The sequence below is a fragment of the Lepidochelys kempii genome, chromosome 4, assembly GCF_965140265.1.
Source record: "Lepidochelys kempii isolate rLepKem1 chromosome 4, rLepKem1.hap2, whole genome shotgun sequence".
NCBI classification, from domain to species: Eukaryota; Metazoa; Chordata; order Testudines; family Cheloniidae; genus Lepidochelys; species Lepidochelys kempii.
The window spans coordinates 16,707,860-16,731,131 of record NC_133259.1 but is presented as its reverse complement, the minus strand read 5'-3'; the positions used below and the strand labels follow the sequence as shown (position 1 = coordinate 16,731,131).

Here is a 23,272-nt window from a genome sequence, read left to right as displayed (position 1 = left end):
GCATGGCAGGGCTGCTCTAGAGCTGCAGAACCTGGGAGCTCTGGGCAGCTGCTGAGTAAAATTGACATTCTTGTTAGACACAAGTAAATAGAATTAGTTGCAATCTGTTTCTGCAGCAGTTATCCCCTCCTGTTCCCCCCTCTCCTGATCTCCTGACCTGATCTCCTCATCACCCAGGCTTGTAACCTCCTACTTCGCAAAAAACAACAACCACCAAAACTCTAGTTTGAGTGTTCCTAAAATATATTCACGTGAGCAGCAGCCTGATATATGGCAGGGCTTTAAAACAAGGTTAATCGCTATTCATTAGTAATAACGAATGTCATCTCAAACAAAGGTGTTCCTGCCAGATGTGGATTGTATGCTGAACTAGCTTGGCTTTTTGACATCACTTGTCGCTTCAGAGAGTAACAGTGACTGAATTACAGTAATAGTCCACAGCAGGTGAGACTGATTTCTGACAGGGCAGAGACAATTTCAGGGGGTTATTAGTAGATGGATATTTGTCGTCACAGGTGTGTGTGCATTTATGAGACTTTTTTAAATTGTTCAAGCAATTTTACTGAAAAATATCTCTTTAAAATAAATGTGTTTTCGGATTTTAAACATCTGCCCATCATGGTAGTATCTATTATTAGAGCTAACTCTTAACTTTCATTAAACCTACATGCTACACAATTATACGCTGCAATGTATGAGCAATGTAGATGAGATCTGCTCTTTCCAAACAATTAAATATAATGTACGAATAATATTTTTTTCTCTCAAACTTCTGTTTTCTAATTTCTGTCTCCTTATGTTCTAACAAACTTTCATTTGGGCTAATAGTAAATTTTGCCCCATTTTAAGGCTTTAGACGCATACTCTATTATATTTTCTTTCCACATTTTTAAAAGATATTTTGATCTTTTGGTTCTGTACTTTCTGAAACTGAAGAGAAAATCAGTGCCGAGGCATAGAGTAGTATGTACAGTATATGAGGAGAATAAATCTCCAGGCCACAGCTGGACTTGATTCACAGACTGTATAAGGTAGAGCTTTTCTCTCTGGAATAATTTGCACTGCAGTGCAGAGGAGTGCATGGTTTCTGTTAAATTAGATCTGTTTTCTAGCTGTGTCTGATTTTAAATCCATCTTATGTTTGCTGCTGTTGGCTGAGTACAGCTGAGGGAGGACAGAGGCATGGTTTGTTTTACTAGGGAGGTTTCATTGTTAAGATGGTAACACTTAATGCCTTGAAAAGGACGGCAGCCAACGTGCTAGGATGATCCTCCAGGCAGTTACAGGCCTAATGCCTCCCACAGCCATCACTAGATGTGAGCCCTGACTCCTCCAGTGGTGCTGGCTGTATAACTCGTATCACAGAGTACACTGCTGTGATCTGAAATGACCCAACTGCCAGTTCTTGTTTGAAGGTCTCTGAGCTGATGGTGTGCTGATGGCAGATCAATTTTAAAACTGCAGCATTTCTTAAAAACAAAACATCATGAATGCTTTTAGTCAGTGATTAATATAACTAGGGTTTTCTATAGGAGATCACAGAAACTAGCCCACTTGGCAATAACTTCCTCTGAACAGCCTCTTTACTGTGGCTATATAAAATCATAAGTTACAAATCCAAATTCTTGCATTGTTCACAGATTCTATTCTCCATAGGTTACTCTAGAGTGAAATGTAATTATGGTTTTGATCCCAAGTTTAGGGCCTGATTCTCTACTCTGCTGTCAGTTTTATGGCGTGACAACTCTGTTCAAGTCATTGGAATTACACTGGTGTAAATCTGGTGGTGCTGAGTGGGAAAAATAAACTTCTAATCTACCACACTGGTCATTGTCAGGGCTGACTTTTGGTCAGAGTGCCACAGTAGGTGAGCCAAAATTTTTCTCCAGTCAAGTTGGCTCACTTCCAAAAACACATAATTAGGAGGGGATATTCTTAAAGATGGAAATGGCATTCTTACCGCAAGGTGTTTCACCACTGACACACTCCAGCTTCATTGCCTCTTTCCACTGCATGACTATTTGGGGGTGGGCTGAAAGATCCAAGGGGCTTTGAACATCCTGTTTGTATGTTTTCTCATCCCAAGGTGAGATTGTAGGCTTCTTTTATCCCACTGGCAGAAATGGAGGAGGGGGGCGGTGGCGGGAGGCTAAGGAGGAACTAGACCATGACCTTGTAACTTAAGGGACAACTGGACAGAGATGTGGTCTGCTCTCCCACTATCACCCAATCTGCCTGTTGGTATTTGGGGACCAGCAACCAGCCCATTCTTCCTCCAAAGGGTCCTCATATCCCCCCCACAATTCCCCTTCTATTCATTTAGAGTATAGGCCCTTCTGACCCTTGCCCCCACACAATGCCCAGAAGCTAAAGGTAGAGCCATCCCTACTTCCATATCTAGCATACTGAGGCCGTGGGCCTCAATTTATACCTGCTGACTGGTAACAGACAGCTGCAGGGAGCTTTTGTGGCCAACAAATTAAAATATATCCTAGTTACTGGAAAAAGATACCTTAATTCTAAATCAGTAACCCACAACTCTTTGCCCGCTGGATACCGGTATCAGATTTGATCACTAACACAACCTAGTGCTCTATTGAGGAGGTCAGGTTTTGATTTCCATAAATTGGATGGGGAGATGAAAGGCTTGTTTATAAATCTTAGGTTGGACCTGAGCTCCCTCAACCAACTAAAATTACCTGTCTCTTATCAAGCCATATTTTCGAAGACTTGAATCAGTCTTCACAGGTATGGAAGGTTCGCTGCAGGAAAAAAGTACCCTTTGTTTCTGTGTCCAGAAATTTGCAGCTATTTAAAAGTAAGTGTCAAGAGTTCCCAGGGATTGATAGCATTTTCTTACAACAGATGCTGAACATGGTTTCTCTATCACCAGCTGTGCCGTAGAAGTGTGCTGCCAGGTTGGGATACATGGACCAACACTTCCAAAACACAGTTTCCTTCAGTGACTCAGACTAGGAATAAATACCTTGTTTGAAATGTTATAACTTTTTAAAAATCTCACTTCTGTATCCGCAAATATGCTTCAACTTCTTAAATAAAACTCTGGGTGAGCGTGGAAACAATTTTAGGACTTCTGCCCGAGGGTCTTTTATGACCAGACATATTTTGGAAGAGATTTACTCTATCTGGAAAAGAAATAGTTTTGCTATGCTGCACCTTTGTTTACTTCTCTGGCTGACCAAATGGCACCAATGACAACCTAATTCTCTCCCTAGGGAAAAATTGGGGTTGGAATGGGAGGGAAACAACAGCAGAATATTATGGATGAATCACTTCTGCTCAACTATATAAGTGTTGTCCCCTCCCCTTTATTAGGAACCTTGCAAAATTGTATTTCAAATCCCAACAGTATGAGGTTATTTTAAAATTCTTTTCTCTCTCTCTCTATGTCCCTCTTTCAGATTGCTAAGAAGACCCGAACACCAACTTCTGGTCCAGTAATCACCAAGCTGATCTTTGCAAAACCAATTAATAGCAAAGCGGTTACAGGACAGACAACTCAAGTGTCGCCAGTCATTGCAGGTTGTACTTCTTTATGACTTGTTTTGCTGTACTGTTTTTCAAGGGCTGTGGAATGAAATGGCAATACTGAATACAAATCGTGCTGTTCATTTACTGTAGCTTTTGATGCTACGTGAAGTGCATCGAATTTCAGAATTTACAAGTTTAAAAGAACTTATAGCTAATATGTAGCTGCTTAAGATGGTATACCACAACTGCATGTTTTTGTTTTTTATATCAGACCTCAGTCATTCAGATTGCTAGCTGTGAAAGTATTTGCATGCTAATAAGCTTTAAAATTGCTAATAAAAACTAAACAGATCAGATATCGATAATACAGTATTTATTTTTATGCAATTCAAAAAAAGCTATCCAAGACTCTAAGTATTTTGAAATTATGTTAAACACACAATCGTGTGTAAGAAGGAAATTGCATCTTATTAATAACATTGGCTTTTTTGGCTAAAGCCTGGAATGAGGTCTCTGAGACAGTGGGAATGAATTAGGTCAATAAATGTATACTGATGTAGTTCATCAGCAGGTATGTTGGGTCACACTTCCTTATTTTTAAATCCTATGCTGTGTAGCAGTTGCAGGGACACAATCAACTTGAAGTCTTAGAGTTTAAAAAATAGCTTAAAGTCTTTGCACCTGTCCTGGAGTACCCCTGCCAGTTTTTATGTTTGTATAAGTTCACCTTCTGTTTTTTCTTAAGATGCTTTTCTTTTCCCTGATGCTCTGTGGAAAAAGTCCTCACAGACAGAATGGACTGACAGATTCAGTATGCAGAAAGTGCTAGCAAATGTGTAAAGTGAATGAACTGAAAAAAGAAAGTAAATTATTTTTTCCTCTAATCTTTTCCATTTATTGTAATTGTAAATATTACTTGTTGCAGACAATATTTTCAGACAGAAATGTGACTTTTTAAAGCTTACAGTGCCCCTTTAATGAAATTGCATGGTGTGTCCATGTATAGGTGCTTACTTTCATAGAAATGTCTATAAATATAAACAAACATAACGAGAAATGATTTTCTACTTTGGGAAATAATCAGCTTGGTTTTGCCCTCTCCATTTTGTACTTTCAGCTCTTCTAGACCAGTGGTTCTCAGCCTGTGGTCTGCAGACCACATCTAAGGGGTCCGTGAAAGACTTAGTCTGAAAACTGACTGAACAGAATTCAGCTATATATAATACAGACAGTAGATTTCCAAAGGGGTCCGCAAAGCCATTTGAAATCTTCTAGGGTCCTGCAAATGAAAAAAGCTTGAGAACCACTGAGACAATGTATACATTCAGTGTTGAGTATTGCCAACATAAATATAAAAATAAGATCTAGGAGATGCTGTAAATTATCTCTTAAAACAAATATGAAAGATAAGGAGTCTGTAGAGCTTGGAAATAGGTGGTTCTTCAACTTCTGAGAGAGCCACGTAGGCCCCAGTCCTGTGAAGTCTGATGACATACTGAACTTTATGCATAAATCTTTGCAGGATTGAGGCCTTGAGTGGCCCATGAAAAGACACAACTATCTCTGCAAGGTTCCTTTTAACTTTTTATCCATATAAGCTGCATGTGATATGAATTACAACCCTTTTCTTATCTGGCTTTGCTTTCTGTTCCTTACTGCTGCACCTGATTTTCAGTTTAAGTAGTATTTCTGTCTTTTCCCGGTTTCCATGTTTTTCTGAAAGAAAGTAGCTTCTGCTTTCCTTTCGCCACTCTCTGAAAATTTGGTCTTAAACTTCTAGTTGGGAAGTTTATTAATTGTATTTATACAACTTAACACCCCCCCCCCCAAAAAAAAGCCTTGCACAAAACCATATTAAATTTTCACTAATAATATATGAAAGAGTGGAAATTAGCTAAGACCAGGACCATAGCAAGAAATTTACATGTAAGAACATGCCATTTTATAATTTCTGCTAAGTCTGTTTCCACTGCAGTATTGGAACAGAAACACAAAATTGACAATTAATTTAGTTTTTTTGAAAAGATTTGTATTTCAACTTCATTTCTTTTAAACCAATGTGCTAGAATCAGGACTTCTTTCTCCCAGTCCATGTAAGAAAAGCATCACTGATAGGTGGAACTCCTGCTCTGAAAAGGGGAAAAGTGTTTTTAAAGATGTGTTCACCAAGCTTTGCCAGCTGAGAGAGTCTTTGGCCTTCACTCACAGAGAGGGTGTGGCACGTGTGCTTGCTGATATTTTTTAAGCTGACTGGGAGGATCTTACAACTTCTAGCTTTTAGCTTCCTAAAGTTTTAAGTAAATGTAAACAGTGAGCCTTCCAATTAGGAAGGAAGGAAGGAAAAACAAGAGTGGTGCTCAGGGGATAGACAGAGAAGGGGAAAGCGGCTGTCTTCAGAAAAACAAACTGGAAACATTGACAAGTATTGAAGGTGAGGTTTTTATATCATGTTTGTAAGAACATCATGTTTCTTTAAGGGCTATTAGTAACAATGAAGTTGTATTTTTTTATTGTACATTTTTACTAAACTTATATAATTTTTTAGTCTTGTGTATATCCTCCTGGGGGAGGGGATTTTTCACTAGGATAATGTTGTTTCAAGGGGGTTGTGGAACTCTGTTGACGTGTCTGTCATCTTACTGTTTAATTCTTTCTCTTGTCTTTGTCCCTTGCCTGTAGAGCAAATACTTTCATCTTGACCAAAAATGCAGGGGAAAGTAACTTGGCTTTTTAAATATTTGATGCTATTGTACATGGAAGATGTGAGCACAGGGGAGCAGTTGATCTCAGTAGTTCCCATTCCCGTTGGAGCATCCATTTGCAATAGGCTGGTGGACTGGTGTCCCACCAATTTTCCCAGTGTCATCGTTTCTTGCTCTGCATTCTGACTCCAATTGCCACCGTTTCGCCTTTTTATTTCCATTTTATTTATTTTGTTTTATTTCAGTTTTTTCCCACCAATTTCCCACCACTGCCCCCGGGCTGGATCTAACTCCTATTGAAATTAATGGGTGTGTTTCCATTGACTTCATTGGAAGTGAGATTGGGCCACAGTAGCCCTAAGCTACTCAGTGTGGGCCCCCAGTGGTCGCTGTGTCAGCCTGGGCTGCCTGCTAGGAGAAGAGAAGGTTGGGCTCGTGAGCTGCTCCTCTTACACATGACCTGTTCCCAGGGGCTGCTGCAGGAGCAGGGTGAGAAGGCTTTTAAGGAGCCAGCTATCACAAGCACAGAGGTGTGTGTAGATCTAGAGTGGTGCGGTTTTTTTCCCACCCTCCCACAGTTCTTATGCACCCCCTGAGCTAGTCTGGTGCCTCCCTTTGGGAGACCTTGATCACAGTCCTGCTGTAGAGCCTGCAGAGGAGCTCATACTTTTTCTGTGGAGCTGTCAAAACAGGCCTATTAACTTTGGATTTTCTTTTTTTCTAAAAGCAATCTAAGAAAAATGGATTATGACCTCATGCAGACTGCCAGTTTTGGGACCTAAACTCCTTAATTATATCCCTCCTAAAGTGAATGCAAATGAAAAAAATCCCACTAGAATTAACAATGAGGTTGGATACTTGTGTCCCTATTTTACGAAATATTTCTTACCAATATAAAGTCAGTCCCATATGAGCGTCACCTCCTGCTTTCCACCACTTCTGCTCTGTTGCATCCTTTGTGTCCTGTTGGTAGGGCAGCGGGGCTAAATCAGCAGTGCACTTGCCAGCATCAAGCTCTATGTGAAAGGGTTTATGACCCTCCATGTTTTCTAATAGAAATAGCAATGAGATTTTGGTGCCACTTGTTTAAGCTTGTTACCATTGCCTGTCATCTAGGAGCAGATGTTTATTCAGGTTGCACTTTGATCTGGGGATAGCACATTTACATTGCTCAGTGATACATAAAATACAAGAAACAAATCCTGAAGGAACAAACTTACAACTAATGTCTACAGATAAACTAACAAAACCTCCCCTCACCGTCCTAAAATAGCTCATTTTTGTTGATTGGCTTTTTAATCTTTCAGTGGGTTGTACTGAATACGCAGAAGCATCTTCTGAGTATGCTGGTCTTCCTGAAAAATGGGAAAGTCTCTGGGTGTTTGCGCAGCAGGCATTTATCAAGAAGGCTGGGGCAGGGTGATAGTAAGTCTCTTGCCAGAACTAGCTTTTTGTGTAGGGCACCATGATGTCAGAGTAGTGCAGAGAAGATTGAGCTAAAACTCAGCTCTGGGAGTAAGGAATCATCAGTGAAACATATTGAAGATGTCAATGTAAATTTAACTTTTCAAGGTATATTTAGACATGAGGTTTATTTGGAAAACTCCCAAAAGCAATGTGCTTGCTTTTAAGGTGGTTTTCCTCTGACTATTTCCTTGCCCATTAAACATAATCTAAATAATATTGGTGTCACTCCCTGTTAAACATGGTCTAAATAATATAGTGTCGCTCCAATGATATCAAGGTAACTTTCCCTTTGAGGTGGTGTCAAGGTGCATTAGCATTCTGCTAGCATCCATGATATGGAAAGAAACCTTTTGCTTGTGAGGCTGTCACAAACAAACATGCAAGTAATTAGGGTGACCTTGTGTCTCTTGTTTACAGGTAGGGTTCTTTCACAGACTACTCCGGGAACACCACCGAAGACCATAACCATCTCTGAGAGTGGAGTTATTGGGCCTTCTTTAAGTTCTACAACGCAACAGACACCTAATAAAATAGCTATCTCCCCGCTGAAGTCCCCTAATAAGGTAAAACACCTTGCCTTTTGCGTAAGTGTGTTGTGTATGTATGCAGTGCACTGAAGAAGCTCTGGTAGGGTGCAATTGTTTACTGCAGAATGAATTTAATCAGCTTCTTCATTTTGCTTGGCAGTTGACAGTGGTGTCGGTGGCCTCGCAGCCTCCGAACTCCCCTCAGAAGACGGTGGGTGTTCCTCTGAATGTAGCTTTAGGACAGCAGATCCTCACAGTGCAGCAGTCAGCACCCTCTTCCCCTGGCAAGGCCATAGTCAACCATACGACTGCTCAGGTATATATTGGCTTTCCTTGTACTGTACAGTTTTATCTTCCATGAGTCAGCTGCAATTTCCACTCTCTGTCTGAGAGCACTCAGCTGTCACAGGGTGTTCTTGTTTATGGGGACTGCCAGACACCAGAAGCATCACCTGTGGAGCGAGCAGTCTTACTACCCAAGAGCCAAAATGAATGCTATTAAATCTGAGATCACTAAGCATGCAGAGGGAAGCCAGGCAGTTAGACAGTGACTTATCAAAGCTGGGGAATTGAATGGTCCATCAGCTGCTTTTTAAATAGGAGAAGAACAGAAGCTAAATCTATAAATATGTAAATAGGACTTTAAACTTGTTTTACTGATTAGCTGTAGAAAGCCTCTGTCTCTTTTTGGTTTGACTGCATTACATTTGCTTTAGGCTATTTTCCTGCCTCTTAGAACTGCACAAATGTGGCATTATTTTGTCTCATCAGAATGATAGAAACTGAAATATGGCTAAATAAAAGTAAGAACGGCAGTTACTAGGAGGTGCTGCAAATCATTTTCCGTTTGGAGGCACTTATGTGGCACCTTCACTAGATGCTTGGGTTTAAGGAAGAGTTCAGAATGTAGGGCTTGAATCTCAGAGGTTTTCCAAACCTCCTGGGAGATGGTGGGCACTCTGCTTTCCACAAATCAAGCCCCAATCTGTAAGGCTGTTCCATTTCTTTATACAGAATTGTTTCTTCTTTCAAACTGTGGTGTCTTCCACAAGTACAGAAGTCTTGGACCAGGCCAAACCAGTGACAGTGAACTCAGGATTTTCAGGCTGTTGAATACAATGTGTTAGCAAAGGCTGTTTTTGAAAACCTGACACTTCTTCCACATTTTGTTGTGAGTGGAAAAGGAGTAATGTGTTCAAAATCAGCTGAAAATCAGCCGAAGAAGATGCAGAGTGAGCCCGTTTGATCCTTTTGGGGATCCTTGGATGAGGTTTTCCCTCATAACTTTGCAAACTGATTCAGTGCCTATTGCATATCTTCTCTGTTTAATTTTTCTTTTATTTTACTTGGTATTAACACACTATCAAGTTGCCCCACTACAAGTCCTGATTGTACAGCTGCTTCACACATGAACTCCTGTAGAAATCAATGGGAGTTCTGCGCCCAAAGAGCCTGCAGAATTGGGCCTATAGTGGGGATTAAAACTCATACCAAGTTTTAGGCTGTGTATTGCAGGAGCCTATAGCTTCAGTACACAGCACTTCTGCCAAAACTCACTTATTTATCTCTGTAGATATTTGTTACTCTCATCTTTGTGCTACTTGAGCTTTATTAGGCAGATGTTATTATCTGGTTTGCATCTTATTTTATTAAGGACTGGAAAGAAGCCTGGATTGTGGTTGAGTAAATTGAATTTTAGCAGCAGAATATCTTGATCAATTTGTGTAAGTAATAAGGGACAAACACACACAAGTAAGGAAAGAGTTAAGGCTGCTACTCTGTTTTCACTGAGAACACTTGGTCAAAATACAGCAGGTCTCTCATTTTGGCATATTATGTTCCACACATATTGTAATCCTCGAGTACTTGGGAACAATGGACATGGAGCCTTGATCTCAAAGGCACTCATGAAACTAGTGCAAAAGCTGATTTAAAACCAGAACTGGAATCTAACATCTAGTGAAATCAAACTCTTAATCTTTTTTGCTTCATCCAGCATCCAGTCCCATGCCCTTTTTAGGATGAACAAATATTTCACTCACAAAAGGAATCAGAGCTGAAAATGGAGAAAGCTGTCCACAGTTTGTGCTTGCAGAGTATGCTGTAGAAAAGAATCGAGTATCTCCCCAAACTGCTATACGTTTGCCAGATGATAGTCTGTTGTACTATATATGGTAATAAGGGATTTCCAAACAGCATCTCTTTGTCTGATTGCTCCAAAAGCTAGAGATAATACAAGCTTCTGATGCATAATAGGTTTCCGAGTGGTAGCCATGTTAGTCTGTATCAGCAAATGAAGAAGTGGGTTTTAGGCCACAAAAGCTTATGCCCAAATAAATGTATTCGTCTCTAAGGTGCCACAAGGATTCCTCGTCGTTTTTGCTGATGCATAATAGAGACTTTATACTTTTGGACGTCTGGAACGAACACTGGGTGGCTCAATTGTCTATCTTTAGAGCTGGCTGTTGGCTTGCAGTGTGGTATAACAAGACATCACTAACACCTCTATTAGGTGGTTTTCCTTTTCCTTTCATTTTTTCCCTTTTAAATTTCATCTCAGACACTCCATAATTATCCTTATAGTACGAAGCACCATGCAGTGCTGAAGATAAACAGGAAGATGGGACAACACAACCCCAATAAACATTCTAGCTCAGCTTAAAAAAAATTGTTTCTTTTGGTGAACCAGTTCTCTCTCAAGGTTATCTCACTACCAAGAGTGGCCAGTGTGTCTGACCAGGTTAAGAAACACAAGGTGGGTGAGAATGTCTTTTATTGGACCAGGTTCTGTTGGTGAGAGAGACAAGCTTTTAAGCTACACAAACTCTTCTTCAGGTCTGGGCAAGGTACTTAGACTGTCACAGCTAAATACAAGATGAAACAAATTGTTTAAGTCATTAACACATTCTAAGAGGTTTCAGAGTAACAGCCGTGTTAGTCTGTATTCGCAAAAAGAAAAGGAGTACTTGTGGCACCTTAGAGACTAACCAATTTATTTGAGCATGAGCTTTCGTGAGCTACAGCTCACTTCATCACATTCATCAGGATGAAATGAGCTGTAGCTCACGAAAGCTCATGCTCAAATAAATTGGTTAGTCTATAAGGTGCCACAAGTACTCCTTTTCTTTTTACATTCTAAGAGGTCATTCAAGGTGAAGTGGCCCATAAACATCTCTGCAGTCATAGGACAAAAAAGGTGGTTTAGGGGGTTACAAATCATTGTAAATCTGTAAGCCACTGACCCCTGCTTTTCCATCCTATGACTGCAGAGGTGTTAACTGGCCACTTCACTTTGAATGCTCCCTTAAAATATGTTAACTACTTCTTCTTAGAGTATGTGCAATGTGCCTCCTCTGGCACATGACCAGGATTCATCACCGAATTTGGTCTGCTGGTTGGATCATTAGCTGCCCAGACCCAGACCAGGTACTGACTTGGAGCACAACATGAATGCTGATCCATGCTCCCCTGTTAATTACTTATGCTAAACAAACTGTTCCACCTTGTATTTAGTTGTGACACACTGAGTACCTTTTCCAATAAGAACTCTGTGTAGCTTGAAAGCTTGTCTCTCTCGTCAACAGAAATTGGTCCAGTAAAAGATATTCCCTCACCCATCTAGTCTCTCTAATTTTCTGGGACCAACACGGCCACAACAACACTGCAAACAGGTTAAGAAAGACAGCCTCTTCAGCGCAGCCTAGTGGCTATATATTCCAATAGCACAGTTCATCAGAGGAAAACCTAGTGTGGCAATGATTGCTTTGCCCAAGATGAACCAAAATATTCACAAATAGCTATGGTTACATGCTTCTTCCAAATACCATGCCTAATAAAGCTGTTACTGAAGCATGAGCTAAGGGCTCAAATCTTTCTCTTCAAGGACTCGTTGGTGCTTTTTCTATATTCTCTTCAGGAAGGACTGTGGTTTTTGTGTCAGACTCAGACATCCGTTTATAGATTGTCCTCCAAAGACTTTGTTTCACACTATATGTTGATTGTATAGTGTAGGCGTGGGCTTTTTTATGTTGGAGGGATTGTTGTGGTTTTGCCACAGGGTGCATGTTCTGGCATTGTCTGGTGGGTCACAATTCCCAGCAAAACTTATGAAGTGTGATATTAGGTATATTGGATGTTATGCTGGCTCTTTCTAGGAAAGGAACTTCCTTTGGGTCTCATCAGGAGTTAAATATTAACTTAGTCTTTTATCGCCGGAAAAAACCTTCTTATTGCAGGAAAACCAGCCCCTTCTGAAAATAGCCATGCATCTGTGCAATGTAAAAATGTGACTTCTAGGCACGTAATGGAACATTTTTGTTTAGCTCTAAAGCAAAATAAATGGGTTTCACATTAAGCGAAGCAGCACAGTTAGATTTCCAAAGGGGTCTCCTTGTATGTAAGAACTGAGTCTTCATTTTTGCTTCTCTTTACTCTGAAAATAGCCTTTTCTTGTTGGTATTTAAATTTGCCAATAAGTCTGTGTTGCTAAAATACGAAACGGCAATATATGCTGAACCTGATGACTTCCACCTCTGCTCAGTTACTTTATTCATTTAGCGGTAAACTTGGTTGCTGACTTGCAGAAAATTGTCTGCTTAGGATCATCCCACATGAGCAATCCCTCACTGTATTTCAGCCTAGCAAAATTTATGGGCTGCTTATTAAAAAGGACTAGTGTATGGCCATATGTTCTAATTGCCTGACCTCAGAGTATGGATCTTCTGCAGTTGTGTGCTTATGGAAACAAAATGGCTTGACTTTATTAAAGATCATATCATTAACTACATTGAATGTTATTTTGGAGTGACAGTTGAACTCTAATGACTTTCTGTGAATGAGGTATCCGTACAATAAAATTCCAAGATTGTTGCTCTGTCTGTGTGTCACTTTGAAGCTTGGAATTTCTGAGTCAGTGTGAGGTGATGGAAACAGGTATAAGCATGGCAAGTCTCTCATCCTTACTCAGATTCCTTTCACAACAGTAATAGGTTTGTTAATTTTATTTGTTTATAGTCTGTTAATTTTGTTGCAATTAACATGACGTGAAATCACACTTTATTCAGCCATCTACCTATCATCCCTTTCCAAGGTGTCTTGTAACGGTCCAGAAACATACTGCATGCAGTGTTGTTGTAGCTGTGTGGGTCCCAGGATATAAAAGATTCAAGGTGGATCACATAATATCTTTTATTGGACCAGCTTCTGTTAGTGAGGGAGACGAGCTTTCCACCTTATATGTAAGCTTATGTGCGGAATACACTTGAGACAGTGAGGGGCTCTTACCGTCAATTGGCAAAGGGTTCATTGTCATGTAACAGCAACTCCTATCAGACCTGAAAACACAGTGCACCTAAAGCATTTACTGTCATGGCATTTATCTATAAAGAATGTTATGTAAGGTATCATATGAAAACAATGATATTCATGACCAATGTATTAGAAGTGAAATGTATGTATTAACACTATAGGAGAAATTATGGATATTTCCTGATATTATGCTTTAAGTTAAGTCTGTAACCAAAGAAAAAAACGGGTTTTCTTCCAGCCAGGAGGGGAAGATATTTATCTCCCCCTGTCTCTGATGTAAATTAAGCAGGTTTAGCCAAAGACAGTGGGGATTATATTTGCATACTGAGGCAATAGGAAAAGCAAATTAACTGAAGATCAACATAGACAGCTTGACATCTACACCCCAAAGAACAAACAGTGTGGGAGAGAGACTTTGTCAGGAGTTATGCTTCAAAGGATACATTTCAAAGGTGAACTGGCTTGTAAGAAGAGTGGCAAAAGACATTATGTTTATCCTTATTCTGAGGAAACCTCTTGTAGGGTGTAGGTGACTCTTGAAAATCTGGCTCCTGGTATAACTGAATACTAGCAAGCACTCCAGAAAAAGTTTTAGGTGAGAGACTGTTTTCGGTAAGATTAACTTACTAAAGTTAAGTTCTCTTCTTGTAGAAGCGTGTTATATTTTTTGTTTTATTTGTAACCACATCTGTTTCTATTAGCTTTGCTTAATATCACTTAATTCTCTGTTCTTTGTCAATAAACTTTATTCTTGGTTTTACTTGTAAGTTCTTCTCAGTGTTGTAATACTAAAGCGTGAATTCTCCGGTGAGCTACTTGGTAATTTCTGTGAGCATCCAGTGACGGGCTGGATATTGCAGAGAAATGCTCTTTCAGGAGGTTTGGGGACTAGGGTGCATAAAGTGTCACCAGCTAGACTTAGGCCTGTGCTACACTGGGGGTGGGTGGGTGGGTTCGAACTAAGATACGCAACTTAGTCGAAGTATCTTAGTTCCACTTACCTGGCCGTCTTCACGGCGGTGAGTCGACCGTGGCGACTCCCCTGTTGACTCCATTTACTCCTTCTGCCGAGGTGGAGTACAGGTGTCAATTTGGGGATCGATTTATCGTGTCTAGACAAGACGTGATAAATTGATCCCTGATAGATCGATCATAGTCATAGTAAAAGTTGGCAGCGCTTTGGAGGAGATTGTTTGTTTGGTCGTGGGTTCTAGCCCACAGAAGCTTATGCCCAAATACATTTGTTAGTCTCTAAGGTGCCACAAGGACTCCTCGTTGTTTTTGCTGATAGACTAACACGGCTACCACTCTGAAACCTATCTCCCTGTCTGTTTGTTTAGTTCCAACAAGTCTCTTTTGCTAAGGCAGAAGGGTAACAAGGTCACCCATAGTTCTGGGCTCCCTGAGAAACTGTACAATACCAGTGACTCAGCCTGGTCTTGACTGTTTTCTCACTCCATTATGTGTATATTTGATAATCTGAATTGTTGTTTAAGGGCTTAAATACACCCTAGATCTCATTCTCAGATCAAATCCTGCTCCCTTTTTAAACCTTTGTTTAATGAACTGTTGGTTATTGCTTGGATACAAGCAATCAATGCACCATAATTAAGTCACCTGAATGTTATAACATTCAGGGTCTGATCCAAAGTTCATGGAAACAATGAAAGGTTTCCACTGTCTTCCATGAGATTTGGATCATGTCCTTTAAAGAACACACATTACATTTCATATAGTAGCAAAGTCGTTCTCTGACACTGGTCCTCTCTGAAAGGAAGAGAGGAAATTCTCTGCCCACATTGGTCTGTCTATGGAAACAACACCTTAGCTATAGCTATGATTACAGATGATGTTTACTCTGCATTGCTCTTGATAATTAAGGTTACAGCACAAAAAGATTTTAAAAATACCCCAAGAAACAACTTTCTTATAAAATGTATCGAGTGGGTTTATGCTTTCAGTGAAATATAAGTAGATCTGGACTTCGCTTCTGCTCAGAACTGTAGCTGCTGAAAGTTGGAAGATGAGGAGGGAGTAGGCAGCAAGGCTGGAAAAGAAATGGAAATAGCCCATCTAGACAAGACAGTTTCATGGCATGAATCAAAATTTTGGCCGTGGGACTGAAGAGAAAAGAGCAGATTTTAGAAATATTATGGAGGAAGAAGGAACAAGTTTTGTAAGAGCCTGGATGCGAGGAGAGGAAGAAAATAAGGGAGTCAAGGTTTGGAGTTTGAGAGATAGGGAGGATGGAAAAGTTATAAGCAGTGATTGAGGAAGTCAGGTGAGCAGCAAATATGTATATTTAAAATAAACACATGCTCTCTACTCAGTGTGTAGATTGGGAAAAGCCTGAAATAATGAAGTCTCACATGTTCTAAATGTACTGCTGTCCTTGACTGCAATTTCACGTGCATGCTGCCTACCAAATTCCTTTCCTGCTTCCTCTCCCCTTTTTAAAATGTTTTTTGCTCTGGCTTCTGCTAGTGATTTCATGGATTTAAACTTGTTTACCATGTTCTCAGTACTTCCCGTTACTTCCTTTTTGTCCTTAGCCAGCCCACACACAATTGCCCACTGCTTCAAAGCCTCAAGGTTCACAGCCTCAGTTCCATTTCCATTTGGAGGCTGCAGGGTGACATGTAGGCTTCCTGTACTGAGCTGTGGAAGGGGATGCTCTACATATGCAGAGCTGAGTGGTGGAGTGACAGTGCGAGTGTGGGACATCCACTTCCACACGGACTGAAAAATCATAAAATTGATTTTGTTTTTATTCACAGTAATTTGGGGAAAGCTCTTTCTCAAACTGTCTGCTGTAGAGTCTTTGTTTATTTGACATTGGCTCTTGATTGAGGGACAGTTGGTTTTGCTTATATAAATGATTCTGGTTATTTGGGAGTCTGGTATAATGGCTTGAGAATGGGACCGAGCTCCCTTGGCCCTGCTACCGGCTCCCTCTGTGGCCTGGGGACTTAACCTTGCTGTGCCTCAGGTTTTAGTTGATAATAGTGACATGCTTCACAGAGCTACTGGGCAGGTTAATGAATTGTTCACGAGCAAATATAGGGATAGAAATGGTGACACCTCTGTACCACTGTCAAGTAACTTTGTGCTGCCTGTGTTGTTTAACAGGCTGTGAAGTCAGCAGTACAGACCTTCACTGTGGGAGGAGTGAGTACATCTCAATTTAAGACCATAATTCCCTTGGCAACGGCCCCCAATGTTCAGCAGATTCAGGTACCTGGAAGCAAATTCCATTATGTCAGACTTGTTACGGCCACAACAGCCAACAGTTCAACCCAGTCAGCCAGTCAGAATCCTAGTACCAACACACAGCCTCTTCAGCAAGGTCAGTGGTGTCAATTCATACCCTATTTTATTTGTCTAATTTAGTTTATTAAGCACTAACAAATATAACCCCCCCCCCACACACACACACACAAAGGGTAAATAACTGTCAAATGATATAAATCTGTGGCCCTGGCCAGACGCGCTAGTTTTGTACCAGGCACCTGGCTTTGAAAGGCTCTGTATCCCATTACCAACTCCAGGATGCATTTGGAAGTGCTCTGATGTTGAACTCCTCATTCCCTAGAGACTGGCTCCTGGGGTGCCTGATATGCTGTTGTTCCCAGGGAAGAATGTCAGCCACTCATCTGCTTGTTGGGGGATTGTTGCAAGTCTGATACCCTGTCCCTGCCTCAGTATGCCCAAATGTGAAATCTGGGCAGTACCATACATGCCACACTGGGATGTTGTGAGGATTAATTAATGTTTGCCCGGCCTGTTGAGATCCTTTGATAGACAGTGATTAGAACTGCAAAGTACCCCTTGTTTTTACCATGCATTTTCTGATGGTGGTGATGGAATGGACAGTAGCAAACAGAAGATTTCATGCCTGTTCTCCCCTGCGCATATTTACAAACCACTGCCACTAATGCCAAGAGGAGCTCTGCACACAGACTGATAAGAACTGTTGATCTTAAATGTGTGCAGTTTGCTAGGTGGAAGTACTGAATATTTAGTAAATACATTGTGTTGGCATAAATTGAAGGGGCCAGGGGAATGAGTTGGTGAGCAAAATTAGGGGAGAAAAGGCTGCCTAGAGAGTCTTGTTTAAGGGGAAAATGTAAGATCCAATTTGACCCTAAATTTAGGTTTTGTTGAAAACAAACTTTGACCAAACTTTAAGACAGTTGTTTTGAACAGTTGCCAGACGTTTATTTTGAATTGGTCCCATGGGACTGTTCCTATGTATTGTATAAATTCCAATAGAAAATAAAATCCTGTAATGTTTTAGTGCAGACATTGCAGCCTAGTGCTAATACTATGGTAAATTGAAAGTGAAATAGATTAGAGTGAAACTGACTAGTCTGTTTTCAGTTAGTTTTTGCATTTCTTTCTTTCCACTTGGACAACCAGCATAAATAGTGAAGAGTTAAACCAGTTTTAAAATTCCCTTGTTCCTTACAATAACACTGGTTTTAAAAAAAGCTTAGGTTTTTTTGACCTACCAGTATTCTCCCAGGACCTGATCCTGCCAAACACACATTTCTCTTTATGCGCTTGAGTAACCATCATTCATCGGTGCTTCTCATGTGTGTCAGTACTTGACTGGGGCCTAAATGAGAGAGATCTAGAGAATCAGCTGGCAATTGCTTGCAGTACTATGTTTCCTGCAAATAACAGGTTTAGCTCTATTTTCAAAGAGCTTCTGGAAAAAATTGTAATAAAATAATCACTTTATAAATTAAGTCCACTCTCAGTGCACAAGTTAAAATGTAAAAACACATAGAACAGTAAATAAAACTAAAATAAACAGGATGGAACCCAAATAAAATGTCACAAGCATAACCAAAATTCATTTAAAAAAGGCAATAAACCCCACCATCTTACACACAAAAATAAGTGTTTATTCTATGTATGTGGAAGTGATAAATTGCTTCAGGATTAAATTCTAGAGACTCTTTATAAATATGTACATATAGTGTGACATGTGATATTGTTTCTTTTAACCAGCTAAGCCAGTGGTGGTGAATGCAACTCCAGTGCGGATGTCTGTCCCAATAGTCCCAGCTCAGACTGTCAAACAGGTGAGTTCAACACGGAATCCATATTGTAGTCTCATTTCAGCTGGCAAACAGATGTCAAAATTCTGACTCTGGAGGTAAAATATTACGATTTAAATTGTTCTGCACGGATTGTTCTGCTACTCTGAAAGAAAGGTATGTTGACAATGTCATAAAGATTTCTTCTCTTTCCAGGTGGTGCCCAAACCAATCAACCCAACTTCACAGCTAGTTACTACTAGTCAGCCACAACAGAGACTTATTATGCCAGCTACTCCACTGCCACAGATACAGCCCAACCTCACTAGCCTCCCGCCGGGCACAGTGCTGGCACCAGCCCCCGGCACAGGAAACGTAGGCTATGCAGTTCTTCCAGCTCAATACGTCACTCAGGTACGGTGTTTGCACGGGGCAAAGTGATGAAATTACAGAAGTAATTGTAGAAGGCATCCTGCATTGGTGTTAATGTTCTTGATCCCTTCCTTCAGTGTAGGGCTTCGGCTTGTCTGTTGCCAAAACATAGTCAAGAATCAGAATGAAAAAGAACGGGAATTAAATCCATGATTTTAAGATGTACAGGGATTTTTGTTGTCATGCTGTGTATAATTGGTAGAGACCTTGTTGTACAGTTCTTCCTGGAGTGGCCTGCTTTATGTAGGTAAAAAAGATCTGGTACAACACAGTATTACATGAATGGCAGGAGGGAAATGACGGTACAAGATATTTATTGTTGGTACAAAGAAGCAATGGAAGAAAGACAATAGGCCAGATTTTCTGAAGTGTCCAGCACTCACATTTGGGGCCAGATTTTTAAAAGAGCTCCTCCTATTTTCTGGCATCTGAATGAAGTGGCCAGATTTTCAGAAGTGCTCAGCATCCAAATAGCTCATATTGTTCTCAGAAGGGGAACTGTTGGCTGCCGAGCACTTGGAAAAATGTGGCCACTTCGTCTAGATGCCTAAAATGGAGCGGTTAGAGGCTGAGCTCTCTTGAAAATCTGGCCCAGTGCAGAAAAAATAAATGTACCCTGAGAAAGCAATGAGTAAAAAAAAATACAAAGACGAGCCACCTGCAGGGGATTGTGATGTGTGAGGAATGCTCCTGTAGTGTGTGCTTCTTAGGAGAAGGTCCTGGGTGCCTAGGTCTTGCTACTCATATTTCTTGCACCAAACTCATCGTGGCATGAAACAAGAAAGTATGCCGGTAAATGCTTAACAGTACCACAGTCAAAGGGAGTGCAAATCAGCCGTGGTTTCTTATCTTTGTTCAAGTTGATTCTGAATGGATTATGACCTTTCAGGTCGCTTCAGTGACTTGTGTGACTGCTCTGATTCATCCCTTGTAGCACAGGTGCAGTGATCAGGCACCAAGGTCCACTCTGTAAAGAAAGAAAAGAGATCTGATTAAAGGGGTGAGAACCATTTGTAACTCCAAGCTTTCACCTGGTGGGCGCAGGCATTCCTGTAGATAGATAGCTGATATACAAGCTATTGGTAAAGCATTTTAGCATCCATCTGCCTGAAAGTTATTACATAACGTTAGTAGCTTAAAAATAATGCAATCCAAAGGTTTGCAGATAAAATGGACAAAAACATAATGTAAAACAGACCAGGACATTTCTGCTGAATACAGAGTACCCCTTAAACTGCTTAGGTCTTGTGAGTTTGTGAAACTTTGAAACCATTCATAAACATGGATTAGGAGAGTACATGATGCATGTAGCAGTTTCAGAAATGCTTACTAAAAACTGTGTACTTCAAAGCCCATTGTATGTTCTGTGGCTTCTACAATTTTATACATTTATACTTTGTGTTTTGTTAGCTACAGCAGTCATCATACGTATCTATAGCAAGCAACACTGGTTTTACTGGGACATCTAATATCCAGACCCAAGCAAGGCTACCATTCAATGGGTGAGTATTTTGAAAATAGTTTTAAAAGCTTGCCACAACATCTTCCCAAAATATGGTAGGTGATGTATTTAATTGGGACAGACTATCCTTGTTTGAAGAGTTTTTTAGGAAAAATTAGCAAGGTGGGGTGGGGTGGGAAGGCTGCTGTCTGTGCTGTTCTTGTTCTGTGGCTAAATAAAGAACATCTGTTTTTTCTCTGGCTGTCAATCCAGCACCTTTTACCATCACTAAACTTGGTCAAAGTCAAATCTTGGGTTTGTTTTTTTTCCAAATACCATAGTAGGAGTTTGAACAGAGAGCTGGCCCATGGTTATTTATTATATGTATTGCAGTAGCACATAGGAGCCCTGGTCATGGACTTTCCCTGGAAGTTGATTGGAGCAGCTGAGGGCTGAGCACTTGTGAAAACCCAGCCATTTATGCAGATGCCTGAATATGAATTTGGGAATCTAACTTCAGGCTTTTTTTTTTTTTTTTTTTTTTTTTTTTAATCTTGGCTTAGTTCCAAGGTAACACATTGCAAGTGGAAACTTCAAATTGATATGCCTCCCCCTCCTCCCATGCCGGCTTAGAAATTCTACCCTGTTCTGCTGAGCCTGCCTTTTTCTGGAAGTCTTACGATTAAAAGGGTTTGCTGTGATTTAAAAAATACAAAACAAACAAACAAATGTTGTCTGAGCTAATCCTGAACCCCTGCCTGACACCTCCCCCTCCAATAAATGGCTTTGTCTTCAGCTTCTGAGGGTATGTCAGGATCAGAAGGTCACCACATATGGCCAGAATATAGCTGGCCAGATATGATCACTGAAAAATCCTAGCTTTCAGTGGTTGTTAAGGCTGATCTCTGACACAGAATACTCTTTATGTTAAACTAAATGTCAGGGTTCATACGCTGTTTGCCCTTTGCTCAGGTCTCTGTCTGCTTTCCTAGGACAGTCACTTTGTCATTTCATTATCATTTTTAATTCACACATAACTCGGATGAAGGGAGAGACATAGTCTGAATTTATTTCTCCTCTATGGTACTGGATTTGGTTAGATTCACAACAGCGTCACAAAACCCTGCTCCGAGTGTAGATACAATCCTCATGGAGAGTGGTCTTCATTCAGGGTAATGGCTGCAGCACGCTCAGTTGCACTTTCTTCTCATGTGGTCCCCTCCTAGCTTGTCTCCTTTCTTTCTCTTCTTTAAGCATAGCATGCAGATCGCCTACCTCTTCCTTGATTTTTTACCTACTAATTGTATTTTGTAATCAGTGACATAGATATTTTAAAGCTCACATTGTAGGAGAAACGTCTAGTTTGGCTTATGGGATTTCAGTGGATCAACATTCTGAACTTAAAAAAAGAGAGAAGCCAATAATAAAATGGTTCTTTTTCAGAATTATGCCATCCGAACCTGCAAACCGCCCCAGGAAGCCATGCAATTGTACAAAATCGCTGTGTTTGAAATTGTAAGTGTATTTGGTTTTAAGTATTTTCTCTTTAACAAATATTTTAGTATATTGCCAAAATTAAATAGAAATATTAAAGTAACTCTAAAGTGTGAGTTCTGTATATAAAAAGGATTCCAATGTAAGGCTCTCAATTCATTCACAAATCATCCTGCCATAAGTGCATATGATACTTAATGAGACAAACTTTAGGCTGTCTATCCTAGCAATTTTCTAAGTTTCTGAATCTTGTGGTTTCACTGGTGATAGTATTATGGGAATGCTGGGGTAGATTGCCCATTGGCATTTCAACTGGATGACAGAGGTACCAGTGGTCACCTGAACCCTGTCTGCATGAAGGCTTCCACTGTTGCTACCACCACTGGAGTTGCATCCGTGGGAGACTAAGTACAATAGTCTGGTAGACAAAGCCTTAAAATGTCATTTAGTGAAAAAAGAAACTTACCAATGGAAACTTTGAGGCTCCTTACATTCTGTGTGATGTCTCAGAAGGGACCATTGTGATCATCTAGTCTGAGCTCCTGTATATTGCGGGCCACAGAACCTCACCTACCCACTCCTGTAATGGACTCCTAACCTCTGGCTGATTTACTGAAGTCCTCAAACCCTAGTTCAAAGACTTCAAGTGGCAGAGAATTCACCATTTACACTAGTTTAAACCCCCAAGTGACCCATGCCCCATTCTGCAAAGAAAGATGAAAACCCCCAGGGCCTCTGCCAAATTCCTTTATGACCCCAAATATGGTAATCAGTTAGACCCTGAGCATGTGGGCAAGGCCCACCAGCTAGACACCTGGGAAAGAATTCACTGTGGTAACTCAGAGCCCTCCTCATCTAGTGTCGCATCTCCTGCCATTCCATTCCAATGCCTGCATCAGTATCTGGTGTAATTATGTGTTAACGTTCAGTTGGGATGATGCCACACTTTCCCACATAGTACAACATCAAGTTGAGGTACTGAAATTACTTTGCGGCTCCCTAATCCTTGGATGACGAAGAGGGCATTCAGAGTGATTGTGCTACTGTTAGAGAAGCGGATATAACAGCCATCTGAGTCCAAATTAGGAAATCTGTCTGGCATCTGCCAATTTTAGGTTATTTTTAATATAATGCATGTCATGTTCATAATGTGGGCGTGAACATACTTCTGAGCTTAGAAATTTTTCATCACACTAGAACAGAACTAATCATGTATGTTTAGTTTTCCTTCAGATATCTCACAGCCTGCATGATTGTTATTTATAGAGAGCCAAATGTGTGCTAGACATGAGGTTTCCTCCTGGATATCAGCTTTCTGATTCCAAAATGTTCTGTGAAATCTAAAGGGGAGAAAAGATGCTGCTA

At 40.5% G+C, this 23,272-nt stretch overlaps 2 protein-coding genes across 7 annotated transcripts in view; one reads left to right on the top strand and one right to left on the bottom strand.

The window, feature by feature from the left end:
• Nucleotides 1-23,272, top strand: part of LIN54 (lin-54 DREAM MuvB core complex component) — a 63,470-nt gene that overhangs the window by 34,425 nt on the left and 5,773 nt on the right. For 5 of the 6 annotated variants that reach the window (XM_073340514.1, XM_073340516.1, XM_073340518.1 and 2 more), the window contains exons 3-10: nt 3,423-3,543; nt 8,079-8,224; nt 8,349-8,504; nt 16,625-16,841; nt 18,512-18,585; nt 18,757-18,954; nt 20,383-20,474; nt 21,857-21,928. In XM_073340514.1, coding sequence (XP_073196615.1) covers nt 3,423-3,543; nt 8,079-8,224; nt 8,349-8,504; nt 16,625-16,841; nt 18,512-18,585; nt 18,757-18,954; nt 20,383-20,474; nt 21,857-21,928 — 1,076 coding nt within the window. The remainder of the gene's footprint in view (nt 1-3,422; nt 3,544-8,078; nt 8,225-8,348; nt 8,505-16,624; nt 16,842-18,511; nt 18,586-18,756; nt 18,955-20,382; nt 20,475-21,856; nt 21,929-23,272) is intronic. The other variant, XM_073340517.1, reaches the window with a different exon arrangement.
• THAP9 (THAP domain containing 9) overlaps nt 18,962-23,272 on the bottom strand; it is a 28,474-nt gene continuing 24,163 nt past the window's right edge. The window contains exon 6 of the mRNA XM_073340511.1: nt 18,962-19,939. Within this exon, the coding sequence (XP_073196612.1) occupies nt 19,848-19,939 (92 nt within the window). The 3' untranslated portion in view covers nt 18,962-19,847. The remainder of the gene's footprint in view (nt 19,940-23,272) is intronic.